The following is a 16,961-nucleotide window of genomic DNA, read 5'->3' as shown; positions in this document are numbered from 1 at the left end:
AACCAATCCGACTAGTATTCCTGAAGACACGGGTTCCAACCCGCTCAGCGGGTTGGGGATCTCGCGTTGCAGTGAGTTGTGGTGTAGGTCGCAGACACGGCTGGGATCCCGCGTTACTGTGGCTGTGGCATGGAGAACTTTCATATGCCGCGGATGCCCTAAAAAAAAAGAGCCTGAACCGGCGCCCTCGGCCGTGCCCGGGACAGCAGTGCGCCATCCTGTGCGCCAGAGGGCGCTCCCGAACATGCTCTGGCCGCTCTGGCCCAGCCTGTCTCAGTGGCCGCGGAAGGTGACGTGGACACGGAAGTGGTCGTCGTCGCGGCGGCACCGGTGGGAACGGGGTGCGGGGCTCAGAGTGCGGCCGGCGGGCGGACGGTCGGCGGTGATCTCGCACCTGCGGCGGCGGGGGACGTAGGCTTTGTCGGTTGAGTGCGCGTCCCCTCAGTCCACGAGCGGCTTCTCAGCCTTTCTCCTGCCCGTCGGAGCCCCGGGGCCGGGACCCGTTCAGCCGGCGTCACCATGACCAAGGCCGGTAGCAAGGGCGGGAACCTCCGCGACAAGCTTGACGGCAACGAGCTGGACCTGAGCCTCAGCGACCTGAATGAGGTCCCTGTCAAGGAGCTGGTCAGTACGGTCCCTCGAGGCCCAAGGCGCCGGTCCTCGACTGGCGCTGGCCCCTGGTGGGGGGGGGTCTCCTTCCTTCCCAAGCTTCAGTTTCCATGGCTTAAAACGAGGTGGGGGAAGTGGGACTAAGTCCTCGGGGAGGCCGCGTCCAGCCCCAGCGTTCTTCCTGGGATGTACACGTGTCACTTTGGCGCAGGTCCAGAAGATGGGAGGTTAGCTGCTGGTGTAGCCATGGGCTTTTTACGGGTCAGGAGTGAATCTTCGTGCATTTCAAGAGCTTTCAGGGAACTTCGCTCCGTGCCCGACCCAGAGTAGGCGCCCACGGAGAGATTGCTTGATGTTTTGGGAGAATGAATGAACAAATGAATGAGTGACTCGTCAGAGTAGGCCTCCGGGTAGACCTGGGTGTGGCTCAGAACCAGGCCTTTCTAGGAAGCGACCAATCCCAGCTGGCTGTCCCAGCCTTGAGGCGTCCTTCCTTGAGAGTGAAATGTCACTGCTTGGTTGGCAAGGTCTCTTCCCAACTCTGAAACTGGCGGGAATCTGCACCAGGGTGGCCCCCCCCCCCCCACTCCCACAACCAGGAAAACAGGCTGAGGCCCAAGGGACATTACCTGACTAGTTTGTTGCCAAAGTGAAGTTAATGTACATCCTTGCTTTGCCCACCTAGTTCCCCACCCTTATCCCCCACAGTAGCGTCGCTTTGGATGACCTGCACTTTCGTCACTGTCTCTAACTGATCATATTTGCTTTTGGCACTTGGCCCAGTCTTCCCTCCACCTTGGCTGTGTAGTATCCAGGTTAGAATGGGATTCCCAGTTCGTAGATCAGCTGTATTGCTTAATGGCTTAGTACCCTTGGCAGGCTAGTTAACCTTTGAGCCTAGATTATCCTCCTTTATAACACGGTGATAGTTGTTGCTATCTCATAGGGCTGTTGGGAGGACTAAATACAATTGTAATGTAAACTACTTGGCAGGTAGCAAATGCTCATACATGTAGGTATTACCAAGGTGTGCTTCCCATTGTAATAGCTCAAACTTTTTTAGGTCGTCAGATGTCATTCTTGGGACTTTCTGACATTTGGAAAGTGCAGAGTTGACCCAATATCCTTAACCGAATATTTGCCTTCTTCCTGGCCCCAGGAAGATGGCCAGCCATGTGTCAGCCTGGCCCTAGGACTGCCATCTGAAAGCACTTACTCCAGGCATCTGGTTGACACAACATCGCCCCCGGGAGACGGAAGGATTAGTTTTGCTGAGCTTCTCCAAGCTGAACCCCATGGGAAAACAGAGCTGGGATGTGAGGGCCTTATTTTACTTTGCACTCACTCATGTACTCATTCATTCAGTCGTGGATCAGCCAACGGGTATATGGAGAAGAGCCTTGACCTAGAGAATATGGAAATCACAAAGCTGTTTGACAGAGTCCCTGCCCTGAACCTAATCGGGAGCAGTACTAGAGGGAATAGTAGGAGTGCCATGGAGAATTTCTAAGAATCTGTTTTCCTTTCTTGGAAAGGAATCCCTGCTCTTTGCATTCATCTCTCTGTCCTGGTTGACTCTGACTGGCTTATTTTGCCTTTCCTGTCTCCAGGAACATTATACTTTAGAGGTTTTTTTTTTTTTTTTTTTTTTTTTTTTTTTTTTTTTTTTAAGGTCTTTTCTAATCGTGGGGACTTTCTCTGGAAATTGCTTCATTAGCAGATGTCACTGAATTGTTCCATGTGTTGATCTGACGTTTTGTTCTCATTCCCTTTCCTAGGCTGCCCTCTCCAAGGCCACCATACTGGATCTGTCCTGCAATAAACTGACTACTCTACCGGTAAGACTGGCAGGGAGCCTTCATGCTTCTCCTTCTTATTTGGCGGAGTTACATCATAAGGCATAATTTCAGGATAGGCCTGCCAGCAGGCTACCACTAAATTGGAGTGTGTTGGGGGTAGAAGCGGGGAGGTTCATCTCAGTAGGAAGGGAAGCATGGTAGAGGCCGCTTTCTTTAAGAACAGTGGGAAAGTCAGGCCACCAAAAACGAAAGTCACCAGAACATTTGGCTGAGTCGCTTGTTGGGGTCATGTTTTTTTTCCTGCCTTATTTTATTCCTTTGAGAAATAGTTTACCTCCCTATTGCAGTAGAAGAGGCAAGAGACGATTCTGTAAGTTGCTCTGCATTCCAGAGAGAATGCTGTTTCTGAACAGCCTCTCCGTGCATCTTTTGATGGGGAATGGGAAAAAGCATAGTTCTGTGGGACTTGCCATATCATCCTCCCGACACCTGAATTACTTGAGATAATGTTTCCAGTCGAATCCTTCTGATTTTTCTTGTGCAACTTCTCCTGCTTCTTTTGCTCCACCTGTGAAAGCGTAGGAGTCATTCAGCCCCCTCGACCTCTCCTGGGTATGGGCTGGTTTCTCCTCCATGGCGGTGGTCCTGCACCGTCAGGCCTAAGTTTGTTGTCATTATTGCCTTTTCCATCCATTACTCTGGCCGGTCCACTCTGCACCATACCCCGTCAGGCTCTGGCTCAGGAATTAAGTCCCAGAAGTTGGCAGTTGTTCATTGGATCATTAGTCCATTTCCATCTTACCATTCTCCTGGGCCTCACTTATTGTCTGTAACATCTTCCTGCAGCTCATCAAGAACTGTTTCTAACATTGGAAAAAAGCATCTAAGATCCCCCTTCTTCCAGGAAGTATTTTGTGTCTAGTTAAAGAAGGGCAGCCGTTCCTTGCAACCTGCCGGACACTTTGTCACATTGTCACTCGGCACCCCCAAGTGCACTTTGCAGTCTGAGTTTCTTCATTTGTCTTGCTCTCCTCTGCAGTACAGATCCACTGGCATTTACAGGTCCCCAGAGAACACAGCTAGTGCCTCATTAGCTGAGGGTGGAGCATCCCTTCAGCTGGGGGCTGAGCAAAGGCTTAATGACGAGAGGGATGTTTTGAACTGTGCTGAAGAAGAGCCAGCATATGGGTAGGATGGGCCCCAGCCCGCTGAGTCAGTCACTCAGAGAATGCTCCTTGGGCACCTGTACTAAGTACTGTGCTGGGTGCTGCAAAGAACAACAAAGAATAACACTAGGTACGCACGGGGCACATGATCTTTCTAGAAAAACGGATGGTTGCACCATGTTTGGACAGCTCCTATGAAAGGTGGCCACAGGGTGTTCTGGAGGATGGGTCGGAGGGAGGGCCGAGGGTAAAGGAACCCACACTTCGTGCCTCCTTCAGGCTAAGCCCTGTGCATATGCATCTCACTGCCCACCCCAGGAACGGTGCTTGCTCTTTTCCTTCGAGGTGGATTGGCGCCTGGGTGCCTCCGACCTGGGGGCCCCTGGACTGTTACGTCTGGGTGTGTGTGTGTGTGCTCAAGACCTCGTGTTCTCTCTTTGGGTCCCAGTCGGAGTTCTGTGGCCTCACACACCTGGTGAAGCTGGACCTGAGTAAGAACAAGCTGCGGCAGCTGCCGGCGGACTTTGGCCGCCTGGTCAACCTCCAGCACCTGGACCTCCTCAACAACAGGCTGGTCACCCTGCCTGTCAGCTTTGCTCAGCTCAAGGTAAACAGGTCATGACCCAGGGTGCCATGGCCAGGGGTGGCAGACGGAGCGTGGCTGTGAGAAAGACCAACAGGAGTGACCACCTTGTCACAGCCTCAGATGGATTTCCCTGCAGCTGGAACACAGAGGGGCTCTCTTCCTGCGCATTTTGTTCCACTCGAGGAGCCTTTTGACATGAAGTCTGGCTTACGAGCCTCTCTGCCCCATCTCTTTAGAGCCTCAAGTGGCTGGATCTGAAGGATAACCCCCTGGATCCCGTCCTGGCCAAGGTGGCAGGGGATTGCCTGGATGAGAAGCAGTGCAAGCAGTGCGCCAACAAGGTAAGCCCGAGGCTCCCTGGTGGCTCCTTCGCATGTTCCCCTGGCACTTGCCTCTGCCACCTCTTGTTTCTCCCTCCCAGGGCTCCTGTGTGTTTTTAAAGCACAAAGGTCTCCGAGAGATGTCTTCTACGAGCCTGTCAGGCAGAGACACCTTTATTTCTCTTGTTTCCTTTCTAAGCAGTCAAACAGTTCTGTCTTCTGCTCTCCCGCAGTACTTCCGTTCTTAGAAACCAGGACCTTACACTGTCCAGTATTGCCCTGTCAACAGTGCAGTAGAACAAGAGGGTTAGAGACTGTGGCCTTTCTGAGTCATGGTTATTGTAGGAATGTTGGTAATAAAGCTTTTGTTAATATTTACATAGCTGTGCTTGCAGATAGACACATCCTGGGCACATCTGGCATTCGATTTCAGTCGAGGCATCTGATACAGGAGGAAGGAAGTAAAACTGGCAGCCTGGAAGGCAAACATTGCCCAGTAACCTTGAAGATGCTTTACACTGCTGCTGCTGCTGCTTTTTTTTTTTTTTTTTTTTTTTTTTTTGCTTTTTTAGGGCCTCATCCTCGGCATGTGGAGTTCCCAGGCTAGGCGTCGAATCAGAGCTACAGCTACCCCGCCTACATCACAGCCGCAGCAACACGGGACACGAGCCTCGTCTGCGACCTACACCACAATTTCCAGCAACGCTCCATCCTTAACCCACTGACCGAGGCCAGGGATCAAACCTGCATCCTCATGGTTCCTAGTAGGGTTTGTTACTGCTGAGTCACAACAGGGACTCCTTTCTCTCCAGCTTTAAAACAGTTGCTGCCCTTTCAGCTGAGGAGCACCAGGTGACTTATTTACGTGGCTGTACTTAGGGGTGTTGTAGACAAAAAAAGACTTATTTTTTTTTCTTTTTGATGGCCGTACACGTGACACATGGAAGTTCCTGGCCAGGGACTGAATCTGATCCATAGCTGAGACCTGTGCTGCAGCTGTGGCAATGCTGGATCCTTTAACCCACTGTACCAGACTGGCGTCGAATCAGACTGGGGATTGAATCTGCACCTCTCGGTGACCTGAGCCACTGCAGTCAGATTTTTTTTTTTTTTTTAGGGCCACACCTGCAGCATATGGAAGTTCCTAGGCTAGGGATCCAGTCGGAGCTGCAGCTGCCTACCTTTGCCACAGCAACTCGGAATCCGAACCACATCTGCAACCTATGCCACAGGTCACGGCAACACCACATCCTCAACCCCCTGAGCGGCGCTAGGGATCAAACCTGCGTCCTCATGGATACTCTTTGGGTTTGTTACCGCTGAGCCACGATGGGAACTCCATGCAGTTGGATTTTTAATCCACGGCACCACAGTGAGAACTCTAAAAAAGACTTAACTTTAAATGCTAGATTTACATAAAAAGCAAAATGTGTGTTATGATGGGTCTCTACACGAATCTCAGTAGTAATGGCCTTTTCTTGTAATTAGCTTAGGGCTTTTTAGCTAGTCTGATCATCCCTGTCACCCACTGTTACAAGAAACCAAGCACAAACAACGTCAGTACCTCCAAGAAGCCAAGGCAGCAGTTTGCCCTCAGCTGGGAACAGTACAAGTAATCAGCACAGTCCTGTTTCTGAAAACTTGGTGCTTTAAGAATGTGTCTGGGAGTTCCCGTCGTGGCGCAGTGGAAACGAATCCGACTAGAAACCATGAGGTTGCGGGTTCAATCCCTGGCCTCGCTCAGTGGGTTAAGGATCTGGCGTTGCTATGGCTGTGGTGTAGGCTGGCAGCTACAGCTCCGATTAGACCCCTAGCCTGGGAACGTCCATATGCTGTGGGTGCGGCCCTGAAAAGACAAAAAGACCGAAAAAAAAAAAAAAAAAAGAAACGCATCCGTTCTAAAGGCTAACAATAGCTACCATTGGCTGCTCTTCCTCCGTCACACATGCTCTGTGTTTTTCATCTCATAACCCCAGGAAGTAGGTTATGTAGTCTGATCATCCCTGTCTCTGATAGGAAAAGCCCTCAGCATGCAACACCTCTCATTTATCCATTTATTCCTTCAACTAATATACTGAACCAGAGCAGTTGCCGATATTCCAGTTTTTGACCTACAAGAATAACTTTTATTGAGTGCAGAGGTTTTTAGTAGTCCCAAGATATCTCCCAGGCAAACTCAAGGAAGCACAGTGCATTTGCAGATGTGGGCACCACTGACCAGAGCTGTTTAGGCATGTACAGGAGTGACGTGGGCTGGTCAGAGTGTGGTTACTTGTCTCCAGGAGTTAGTTAGTTTGTGGGTGCATAGTAGCTAATCAGCTTGGCGCATAGCAAAGCACCTTTTTTTTTTTTTTTTTTTTTGCTTTTTGGGGGCCACACCCGTGGCATATGGAGGAGGTTCTCAGGCTAGGGGTTGAAGTGGAGCTGTAGTTGCTGTCCTCCACCACAACCACAGCAACTCAGGATCCAAGCCACGTCTGCAAACTACACCACAGCTCAGGGCAATGCTGGATCCTTTACGCACTGAGCAGAGCCAGAGAGTGAACCCCAACCTCATGGTTACTGGTCAGATTCGTTTCCACTGAGCCAAAATGGGAACTCCCAGTAAAGCACCTTTTAAAAGTAATTTGTTATTTCAGCAGTAATCACCAAGTGCTTAGTAGCTACATACTGTGGCCTGGGATAGGTGGACAAAATCTACCCTCCATTGGCTCTAGAGGAGCCGCTCCCATTTCTGAACGTGCTGCGTTTTCAGATAACTGCTGATGTATTGTAGCCAAGCTAAGAAGGGCATCTCGTAATCATCCCAGCTCTTTATTTAGCCAGCTTCTATCACCTAAAACCAGCTGAATGGTGGGTGCTTATTTTAAATTCAGAGTGTAGCGTGAGACAGGGACTTTGAACTTGGACTGCCTCCCCCGATCATGCTTGACCTTCTTTCGGAGCCTGCAGCTCCTTGGTGAGCAGCCATGTTATTTACTCCTTTGCAGAGGTGCCAGCTGGTGTGGGTCCTGAGTTACTCAGGACAGGCCTCGTCGTGGCTTTAAACCAGGCTCTTGGAGGGAGTTCCAGTCGTGGCTCAGCCATAACAAAACCCAACTAGTATCCATGAGGATGTGGGTTCGATCCCTGGCCTTGCTCAGCGGGTTGGGGATCCAGCATTGCTGTGAGCTGTGGTGTAGGTTGCAGATGTGGCTCAGATCCCAAGTTGCTGTGGCTATGGTATAGGCCAGCAGCGGTAGCTCCAATTCAGCCCCTAGCCTGGGAACTTCCATATGCTGCGAGTGCGGCCCTAAAAAGACAGGCTCTTGGAGGAAGCAGCTTTTGCAGGCTTGCTCCTGAGCCCTTTTTGCAATAGATGCAGGCATGTCAGAAGTTTCCATGAAGTGAAATAATTACATTTGAATACATGTCTATCTGTGGTTGTCTAGTGCAGTAGTAACAACATTTGCTGTCTGAATTTAGAATGCTTTAGGTTTCCTTCTCTTATAAATGCAGTCAGAAGGTAAGGTAAAGAAGCAACATTGTTGGCCGGGGCTGTGGGATGGAAATCCTGTGAAATCAGATTGTTATGATCATTATACAACTACAGATGTGATAAATTCATTTGAATAATAAAAAAATGGGAAAAAAAAAAAAGACGCAACAGTGTTTATCAAGTAATGCCTTTCTCTTAGAGCGCCCCTGCCTCTGTGCACTAGACGTAAGAGGCACAGGCTCTGGCTCAGGAACTCAGGAGACCTGCCCTCTGGGCTGTTGTCATTTCCTAGCCACGTGACATCAGAGCCTCGGTTTTCTTCTTTATTTGTGAAATGGGCACCTAGGAGTTCTCCTGCGGCACGGCAGGTTAAGGATCCAGCCTTGTCCCTGCAGCAGCTTGGGCAAGCTGCTGCTGTGGTGCATGTTCAGTCCCTACCCTGGGAGCTTGCACATGCCGCAGGCACAGCCAGAAAGCAATAAATCAATTTTAAAACTAATGTAAAATGGGCGTCCAGGTCAGTCATTCATCACACCTGTGCTGAGTAACTAGCTAAGCTGCGGACAGTAGTCCCTCCCATGAGGGAACTTACAGCAGGGCTGAGACAGATAAGAGGGAAGCCTGAGGCAGCCAGAGGAGGGAGAGGAGGTCAGGAAAGTGTCCAAGAGGAAGTGCTGTCCCTGCTCATCAGAAGAAGTCGCTGGGAGGATTGTGTGCAGTGACTGTAAGTGGCAGGGCTCTTTGCAGATGCCAGCTGGCATTGTGTTTCACACCCTTGCAGTGCAGTGAGGACACGAGGATGGGATTAACTCCATTCGCCCTGCACTGCTTCCAGGGCCTCCGTGATCTTGGCTCCTGAAACAAGTCCCTTTCTTGAGATTCCCTCGAGCAAAGACTGTGCTTTGAGTAATTCAGCGCCCTTCTCTTCCTTTGCAGGTGCTGCAGCACATGAAGGCTGTGCAGGCGGATCAGGAGCGAGAGAGGCAGCGGCGGCTGGAAATAGACAGAGGTAGGTGGCCGTCCGCCTCGAGTCACCACCTTCCGGGTCCTTATCCCGGCCAGCTGGTTCTCACACTTCAGGAGCTGGGATCCAGGAGCAGAGCCATGCAGAGCAGCAGGAGACAGTGTGGCAGCGATGGCAGGATGGCATTATCTTCTTCCGAGGACTGTCTCTCCAGTCCTGGCTTCTCCATTCAGCCCCAGTCAGAGTCGGCTGTTTGGAAGGTTCATAACTATCTCACATTAAACATGGCTAAAGCAGATCTCCATCAGCCCCTCTCAGGGTCCCCGGTAATGGGAAATTGCCGTCCCTGTCGTCATTCGAGACTGAAATTGGAAGGATGAGCCTGATTCCTTTCTTGTGTTACTCCCATGTCCAGTCCTTCAGCAGTGGACCGTGCCAGTGTCACCATGGTAATCAAGCTTCCATCCATGGACTGCCATGTACCGCATCCTGGCTCCATACTTGTGGCCCCTCCACACAGCAGCCAGGGAGATCTTTTTATTTTTATTATTTTTTACTTACTTTTGTCTTTTAGAGCCACACCCGCAGCATGTGGAGGTTCCCAGGCTAGGGGTCGAATCGGAGCTGTAGCCGCCAGCCACAGCCACAGCCACGCCAGATCCAAGCCTCGTCTGCCACCTATGCCACAGCTCCCCGCAATGCCGGATCCTTAACCCACTGAGTGAGGCCAGGGATTGAACCTGCGTCATCATGGGTGCTAGTCAGATTCATTTCTGCTGTTCCACAATGGGCACTCCGCTCTTTTTATTTTTAATTTTTTTTTTTTTAATTTTATTGGAGTATCATTGACTTCAGTGCTACATCGGTTTCAGGTGTCTGGCCAAGTGAATCAGTCATACCTATAAATATATCCTTTTTTTTTTTTTCCCCCAAATGGGTTATTACACAAACCATTGCGTAGATTTTCCTGTGCTATACAGTAGGTTCTCATTAATTATCTCTTTTAAACAGTAGTGTGTATATGTTATTCTCACCCTCGCAATTCCTCCCTTCCCCGGAGGAGATCTTTTTAAAACCTAGTTCTGCTGCTCTTTGCTTAAAACCCTCTCATGGCTTCCAGCTGAACTCAGAATGAAATTCAAAGTCAGCAACGGGGCCCATGAGGCCCGCCCTAGCCCAGGCCCGCTCGCTTCTCTGGCTTCGTTCCACACACCGGGGAGAGGATGCAGTTACCTTGAGCCACGGGAGCCTCTGCTGGCGCCTGAATACACCAACTACCGTCTTACCTTAGGGGCTTTTGCTTGGTTTCCTTTTCCCTCGGATCTGTGCACAGCTGGCTTCCAACGTCTTGCGGTCCCGAAGTCTCTGCTCAAATGTTGCCTTAGGTTAACTTTAACCCTTTCAGAACCACCCAGACCAGACCCACCTGTCACTCTTTCACATCCTCGATCATTTCCTTTGTGGCACACACATCTTTTGGTACTGTTGGTTCACATGTTTTTTTGTTTGTCTCCTTTTCTAGAAAGCAAATAACTTAGGCACTAGAGCCTGGCTTGTCCTCACTGCTGTCACTCCAGCACTCAGAACAAGGGCTGGCACACAGTAGGTGCCCTGTCAACTAGCTGGCCGACTTGGGGCCTGCTTCCTGGAGGACTCCTGTGGTTAGAGGGACCTGGGTAGGGCTGATGATAGGCGGACCCTGAGATCAGAATCCGAGCTGTGTCCCTGTGCACGCATGGCACGGCGCTGTCTGTGTTTACTCTGACCACTGGCGCTTTCGCCTCTGGACGGCCTGTGTTCTTGCAAGGCTGGGGAGAGTGTGTTCTTGGCAGTCTCAGTGCCCAGCTGGAACTTGGGGCTTGTTTGGATGTGGACAAGCAGTGGAAAGCTACAGTACTAAGGGTGCTACTGTTCAGCTACATGGTAGTTCAAATAGGCTTTTGAGCCCCAGAAGGACATTTAACCACCGTCTATGGCATTATGGCTTTGGAAAAACGGTGCTTCAGTCTTCCAAATAACTAATTTGGAAATGCATTTTTAGAACCCAGTAATTTGTAAGGTGGGTACCGAAAGTAAACATACTTCAGCTGCGGATTCAATCTGAATGTTAAACAGACTCCTGAGCTGAGGTCGAGGGTAACCTCTGACAAACGTGGACTCGGTCTCACTTTTTCAGGACAACGCTTCCATCCTCTCTGACCCTGAGTGCTCACTTCTTACTTGTCCTCCCCAGGACAGAACTCCTTTCCAAAGCTTGGGAAGAGAGGAATCCCATAGAATCAACACCTCCGTTGTTTCTCCTCCTTAGACTCGAGTTGTGCAAGGTTGTCAATGGCGTGGAATTGGTACCTGATTCTCAAGGAGCACCAGACTCATCACCCATGCCTTTCTGCCCGCCCCCCATGTTATATCAGCCTAATCTCTCCGCTGCTTGTGGCTAGGAACCCCTTAATAAGAATCCACTGAGCAAATCCTAAGAGCAGCTTATTGTATTTTAGGGAGGGTTTAATTCCCCGAGAGCAGAAAGACAGCTGTCGCCTTTTAATATATCATATGTGACCCGCGCATAAGGGAAGGGAGCCCGAATCCACACTTGTGACCACTTGGGAAGGCACACTGGAGTTTTGTGGGAGAGAAGCCACTTTGGGGTACGCTTTCTCGTAGAGGCTGAGAAGAAGTGGGAAGCCAAGCAGCGAGCTAAGGAGGCTCAGGAGCGGGAACTGCGGAAGCGGGAGAAGGCGGAAGAGAAGGAGCGCCGGAGAAAGGAGTATGACGCCCTCAAAGCGGCCAAGCGAGAGCAGGAGAAGAAACCGAAGAAGGAAACAAATCAGGCCCCGAGTACGTTTTTCTCTCCGTTGCAGGGTTGCAGCAGGGGAGTGGTGGGGAGACTGGCTTATGTTTGCAGGCATAGATGAGTGAGTGAGCGAATGAGCCTGCAAACTGTGTCAGGTACTGTATATTCTAAGGCCTGGGAGTAACTCAGAGGGTCCGCTTCCAGGCAGTGGGGACTCTCCTGGTGTCCTGTCTGGTTTGTTTCCCCGGTGTCCCCTGCTATGTGCAGCTGTTTGGGCTCAGAACACTCCTGGAATGGGGAGTTGCACTTTTTGTAGGGGTTAGATTCTTTTTTTTCTTTTTTGTCTTTTTAGGGCCATACCCGCGGCATATGGACGTTCCCAGGCTAGGGGTTGAATTGGAGCTGCAGCTGCCAACTTACAGCACGGCCACAGCAACGCCGGATCCAAGCTGTATCTGCGACCTACACCACAGCGTGCTGGGCTTTTGCATGTAGAGCCAGCACTGCCTGTGATTGTCTTTTGGACCAGCTCACTCTTTGGTGAACCCCAGGGGAATCGTTTGGCCTGCATTCAGGGAGCCATGTTGTATAAAAAACACATGTTAGTCTTTTGCTTGAATGCATCCCCTTGGATTTATGTGGTGACGTGGCTCCGCGTATGTGGGAGGGCCATGTATCTTCTGGGCTGAAAGGGACCCGAGGTGGGTAGGAGCTTTGTAGAGAGGGGAGGCCTGCCGCTGGTCCCCATGGCCTTCAGCAGGTCACCCAACATCACCAGATTTTTGTTTCCTTGTCCAAGTGAAAAATCATACCTCCTTACAGGGTAGTGATAGGATCCTATGTGACAGGATCATGTGGTTAGTTCTTGGCATGTTGGTGCTCAGTCAGTTGATTCTTTTGTTTTTATGGCTGTACCCACTGCATATGGAAGTTTCCAGGTCAGGGATCGAATCCCAGCCACATCTACGGCCTACGCCACAGCTGTGGCAACACTGGATCTTTAACCCACTGCACCGGGGATGGAACCAGCAATGCCACAGAGACAAGCCACATCGTTAACCCACTGCCCTGTAACGGAAACTCCTCTTTTCTTCTTTTTTTGGCCATGGCTGCCCCACAGCAGTGACAACACTGAATACCTAACTTGCTGAGCCACCAGGGAACTCCTGGAATTTTTTTGTTTTTTAATTTTGCCTAAAAATCTCAAAACCAATTTTTTTCTAATTATAAATATTATATCAGAAGGTGGCAGTCACCTGTAATCCTTTGTTCCCAGCAGTAATCACTGTTAAGCCATATGTGGTATACTGTCTTCCAGGCTTTTTATTTTTTATTATTTTTTTTTAATTTTTTTTTTTTGTCTTTTTTTTTTTGTCTTTTGTCTTTTGTTGTTGTTGTTGTTGTTGTTGTTGTTGTTGTTGTTGCTATTTCTTGGGCCGCTCCCGCGGCATATGGAGGTTCCCAGGCCAGGGGTTGAATCGGAGCTGTAGCCACCGGCCTACGCCAGAGCCACAGCAACTCGGGATCCGAGCCGCGTCTGCAACCTACACCACAGCTCACGGGAACGCTGGATCGTTAACCCACTGAGCAAGGGCAGGGACCGAACCCGCAACCTCATGGTTCCTAGTCGGATTCGTTAACCACTGCGCCACGACGGGAACTCCTTTTTTTTTAATTTTTAAATTTTTTATTATTTTGTCTTGTTGTCTCTTTAGGGCCACACCCATGGCATATGGAGGTTCCCAGGCTAGGGGTCCAGTCGGAGCTCTAGCCACCAGCCTACACCGCAGCCACAGCAATGTGGGATTGGAGCCGCCGCTGCGACCTACACCACAGCTCTCGGCAACGCCAGATCCTTAACCCACTGAGCGAGGCCAGGGATCGAACCCGCATCCTCATGGATGCTAGTTGGATTCATTAACCTGAGCCACGATGGGAACTCCTTCCAGGCTTTTTAAAATATGCATCTTATATAATAATAACAATGTTGGAGTTCCCCTTGTGGCGCAGTGGTTAACGAATCCGACTAGGAACCATGAGGTTGCGGGTTCGGTCCCTGCCCTTGCTCAGTGGGTTAACGATCCAGCGTTGCCGTGAGCTGTGGTGTAGGTTGCAGACGCAGCTCGGATCCTGCGTTGCTGTGGCTCTGGCGTAGGCTGGCAGCTACAGTTCCGATTGGACCCCTAGCCTGGGAACCTCCATATGCCACGGAAGCGGCCCAAGAAATGGCAAAAAGACCAAATAATAATAATAATAATAATAACGATGTTAACCGTATTTATGAATTTCGAACTCGTTTCCCAAAGGGGCAGGGCTCTATCTTGATGCCTTCTGGGTAGCCCCTCCCCTTGACCCCCGGGGGCCAGGATCATCGCCATGTTAGAGGAGAACTTAGGCCCGTGGGGACTGTGTGCTGCATGCGACATCCAGAATGAGTTCCAGTTTCGAGTGTCCTTCCTGAGATCCAAGGGAAAAGGGCTTTATGTTTCAGTCTGCAGAGCAGAGTTTTTAAGAGCTTGGTTGCTCTGAAGACAGTTTTCTTCCCCAGGGCCTGGGAGGTTTTCATCAGCGAAGCGGGTGTGAGCGCTCTGTGTGGAGGAGACCAGCACCGGTGGGTAGAGGCCAGGTCTCCTCCAACTGACTGAACCTCTTGTGACTCTGTCCCTCCAGAATCAAAGTCCGGCTCTCGCCCCCGTAAGCCGCCACCCCGGAAACACACTCGGTCCTGGGCTGTGCTGAAGCTGCTGCTGCTGCTGCTGCTGTGTGTGGCTGGCGGGCTGGTTGCTTGTCGGGTGACAGAGCTGCAGCAGCAGCCCCTGTGCACCAGCGTGAACACCATCTACGACAACGCAGTCCGGGGCCTGCGCAGCCACGACATCGTCCAGTGGGTCCTGCAGACCGATTCTCAGCAGTGAGCTTGTCCTCAACAACTGCTGCCTCCCAGCCTTGGAGCTTGGATTCCTATGGAATTGGGTTCTGCTGGACACAACCTCTTTTTAGTGTCAGACCTACCTGCCATCGTCAAATGGCTGCCGTTTGGTACTTGAGACCTCCTCTTTGTAAGACTTCTTTGTTCCTTAGTCAGGGTTCCCTGGCGGAATAAGGAGAGGCAGGAGGTGGGGACAGTTACCTGCATGCTTACAAGAATAGGCTTGGGTTGGGAGAGGAAAAACCATAGCCTTTTCTAGTTGTTACACAAAGCTGCGTAAGGGCAAGACTCATTTCTACTAAAGGTCAGCTGTCACTACATTTATACTTTTGTATGTCACCAACCCTTTCTTTCATTCCTCCCTGGGGAGCCAGGGCCGATCAGGAGGCAGTGTGTTACTGGGGACGAGGGGAGCACCATACTCAGCAAATCTAACCTAAATTGGGGGGGAGGGACAAACCTATTTTTTAAAGGACCTCAGACATTCAGATATTTTAATGATCATACAAAATCTCAGGCTGTGAAAGGAACTCGAAGACCATCCATTCCAATAGAACCCTTGTCGGTGGGGAACCTGCACCTTCCATGACTTGCCTACCATCTCCCAGCTAGTTTGAGGCAGACCTGGATTCCCACCCTGGTATCTTTCTTTCCATCATTTCGCCTCCTTTATAATGTCCCGAGACCACACAGCTTAACAGCAGAATTGAGTGTCTCTTGGCTGAAATACAGATAGTTTCATGGACGCCAGATTCACGACCCACAAATAGGAATCTCGCAGCCATGAGGGTCTGGGGCAGCTCCTGCAAAGTCCTGCCACAATTTATGTGGCTTCTATCAAGTGGGGATGCTCCAGGCCCTTTGCCTCAATTCAAGAGCATTAACTCCCTGATTGTCAGTAAACAAGACGACGGACCCTTGCAAAGCCCCATTTTCCATGACAGCTCTGTTACCTAATTGGTGTGACCACATACCTCAGAGGCAAACTGAAAACTCAAGCTTCATAGAGACCGAGGTTTAGAATTGTTTGATTCTAGTCGTACCTACGCCTGTACAATGAAGGCAAACAAGGAGCATCATGGAGTTGAGAGGTGGTGCATTAATGGCTGCTGTGGCACCAATAGGGGCAGAACTGTCCATTCTCGTGTCTGCCAGATCCAGCGTTTTTCTTGCTCTCTGGCCTCCTTGCCTCTTTTCACAACAGCTGGACGAAGGGATCAGCAGTGGCTGTCATGGTGCTCATTCACGGAAAACTCCCAATTGCAAGCTCCTTGCCTCCGCCCAGGGAGAGCAAGACCCTGTCGTGTTCAGGGACAGAGTGGGCTCCAGCTTTTCAGCACTAGTGGCCCACGGAGAGGACGGACTGTCCTAATGATGGAAGGATGGACTTGTTTTCTCCCTCAAGGGTAGCTCTGCTGTGTAGACCCACACCTTACTCAGAATCACTACACATTCCTTAGTCTTCCTCCAAGCTCCAGAGCCATCGATACAAATGCTTTATTGAAACTAAACGCATAGTACACATCATGGGGATTAAGACAGAAGTCAGCATAGCGATCGGGCCCCCGTTCCTTGGCTGGCGGAGGCAGCTTCGGCGGGTGCGAGGCAGGCCAGCGCACACCCAGCCTCGTCTAGCAACCTGCCCAGGGCAGTTCGCTCGTGACCTCGAGATTTGATGTTGAGGTTCTTTTGGATTTCTGCAATTATTAAATACGTGTCTGAGTGGTTTGCCTTTGTTCCTTCGTGTTTTGAGAGCTGGTAGGGGCAGGGTAGAGGCGGTTTGTACGTGGCAGTCGACGTGCTAAGGGAGGAAGGCAGATGCGAGCATCTCAGCCTCCATCCCACACTGACAGGGAAACTATCACAAATAGTGACGCTCAGAGAGCCTGTTGTGGGCAGGAGCTGGCCTTGTGCTGCCGGGGGTGCTTCTAATCCCTGCACTGTAGTCATGCTCCCAGGTGGGGGCGGTGGAAGTCCAGCTTTTCATCCTTGTCCCTGGGGGCTGGCATCAGTCTGTACCGTCTAAAGAGAGATCTGGCTGCAAAGCTGTCATCTGAAGGTAGATCCGCCTAGACAGCTCTGGCCCAACACGGCGGGAGGTGGCTGTCACGCCTTCCCCACGGCGCACTTGGATGTCTGCGAGCAAATTCTGGCGTTCTTGCTCGGAAAAGCACCGCTTATAAGCCTGAAAGTGGGAAATGATCTGTCAACACCACACCGTCCACAGTCATCCCTCATCTACAAACAAGGGATGGAAGGCTTGGGTTGAGGGACGGGAACCCGTCCACCCTCCCTGGTCAGTGTTGACTCTGACCT

General features: G+C 50.8%; 2 protein-coding genes across 3 annotated transcripts in view; one reads left to right on the top strand and one right to left on the bottom strand.

Annotated features, from left to right (window-relative positions):
* Positions 303 to 16,373, top strand: LRRC59 (leucine rich repeat containing 59). 2 transcript variants are annotated; one of them, NM_001244951.1, is given in 7 exon segments: positions 313 to 624; positions 2,388 to 2,447; positions 4,023 to 4,181; positions 4,397 to 4,501; positions 8,895 to 8,967; positions 11,587 to 11,760; positions 14,387 to 16,373. In NM_001244951.1, coding segments are annotated over 7 exon segments (921 nt in total). In that variant the 5' UTR covers positions 313 to 519; the 3' UTR covers positions 14,632 to 16,373.
* The window catches only part of EME1 (essential meiotic structure-specific endonuclease 1), a 9,972-nt gene continuing 7,493 nt past the window's right edge, over positions 14,483 to 16,961 (bottom strand). The window contains exon 9 of the mRNA XM_013981014.2: positions 14,483 to 16,830. Within this exon, the coding sequence (XP_013836468.1) occupies positions 16,654 to 16,830 (177 nt within the window). The 3' untranslated portion in view covers positions 14,483 to 16,653. The remainder of the gene's footprint in view (positions 16,831 to 16,961) is intronic.

Source organism: Sus scrofa, chromosome 12 (genome assembly GCF_000003025.6).
Source record: "Sus scrofa isolate TJ Tabasco breed Duroc chromosome 12, Sscrofa11.1, whole genome shotgun sequence".
NCBI lineage: Eukaryota > Metazoa > Chordata > Mammalia > Artiodactyla > Suidae > Sus > Sus scrofa.
This window is presented reverse-complemented; position numbering and strand designations above follow the sequence as displayed.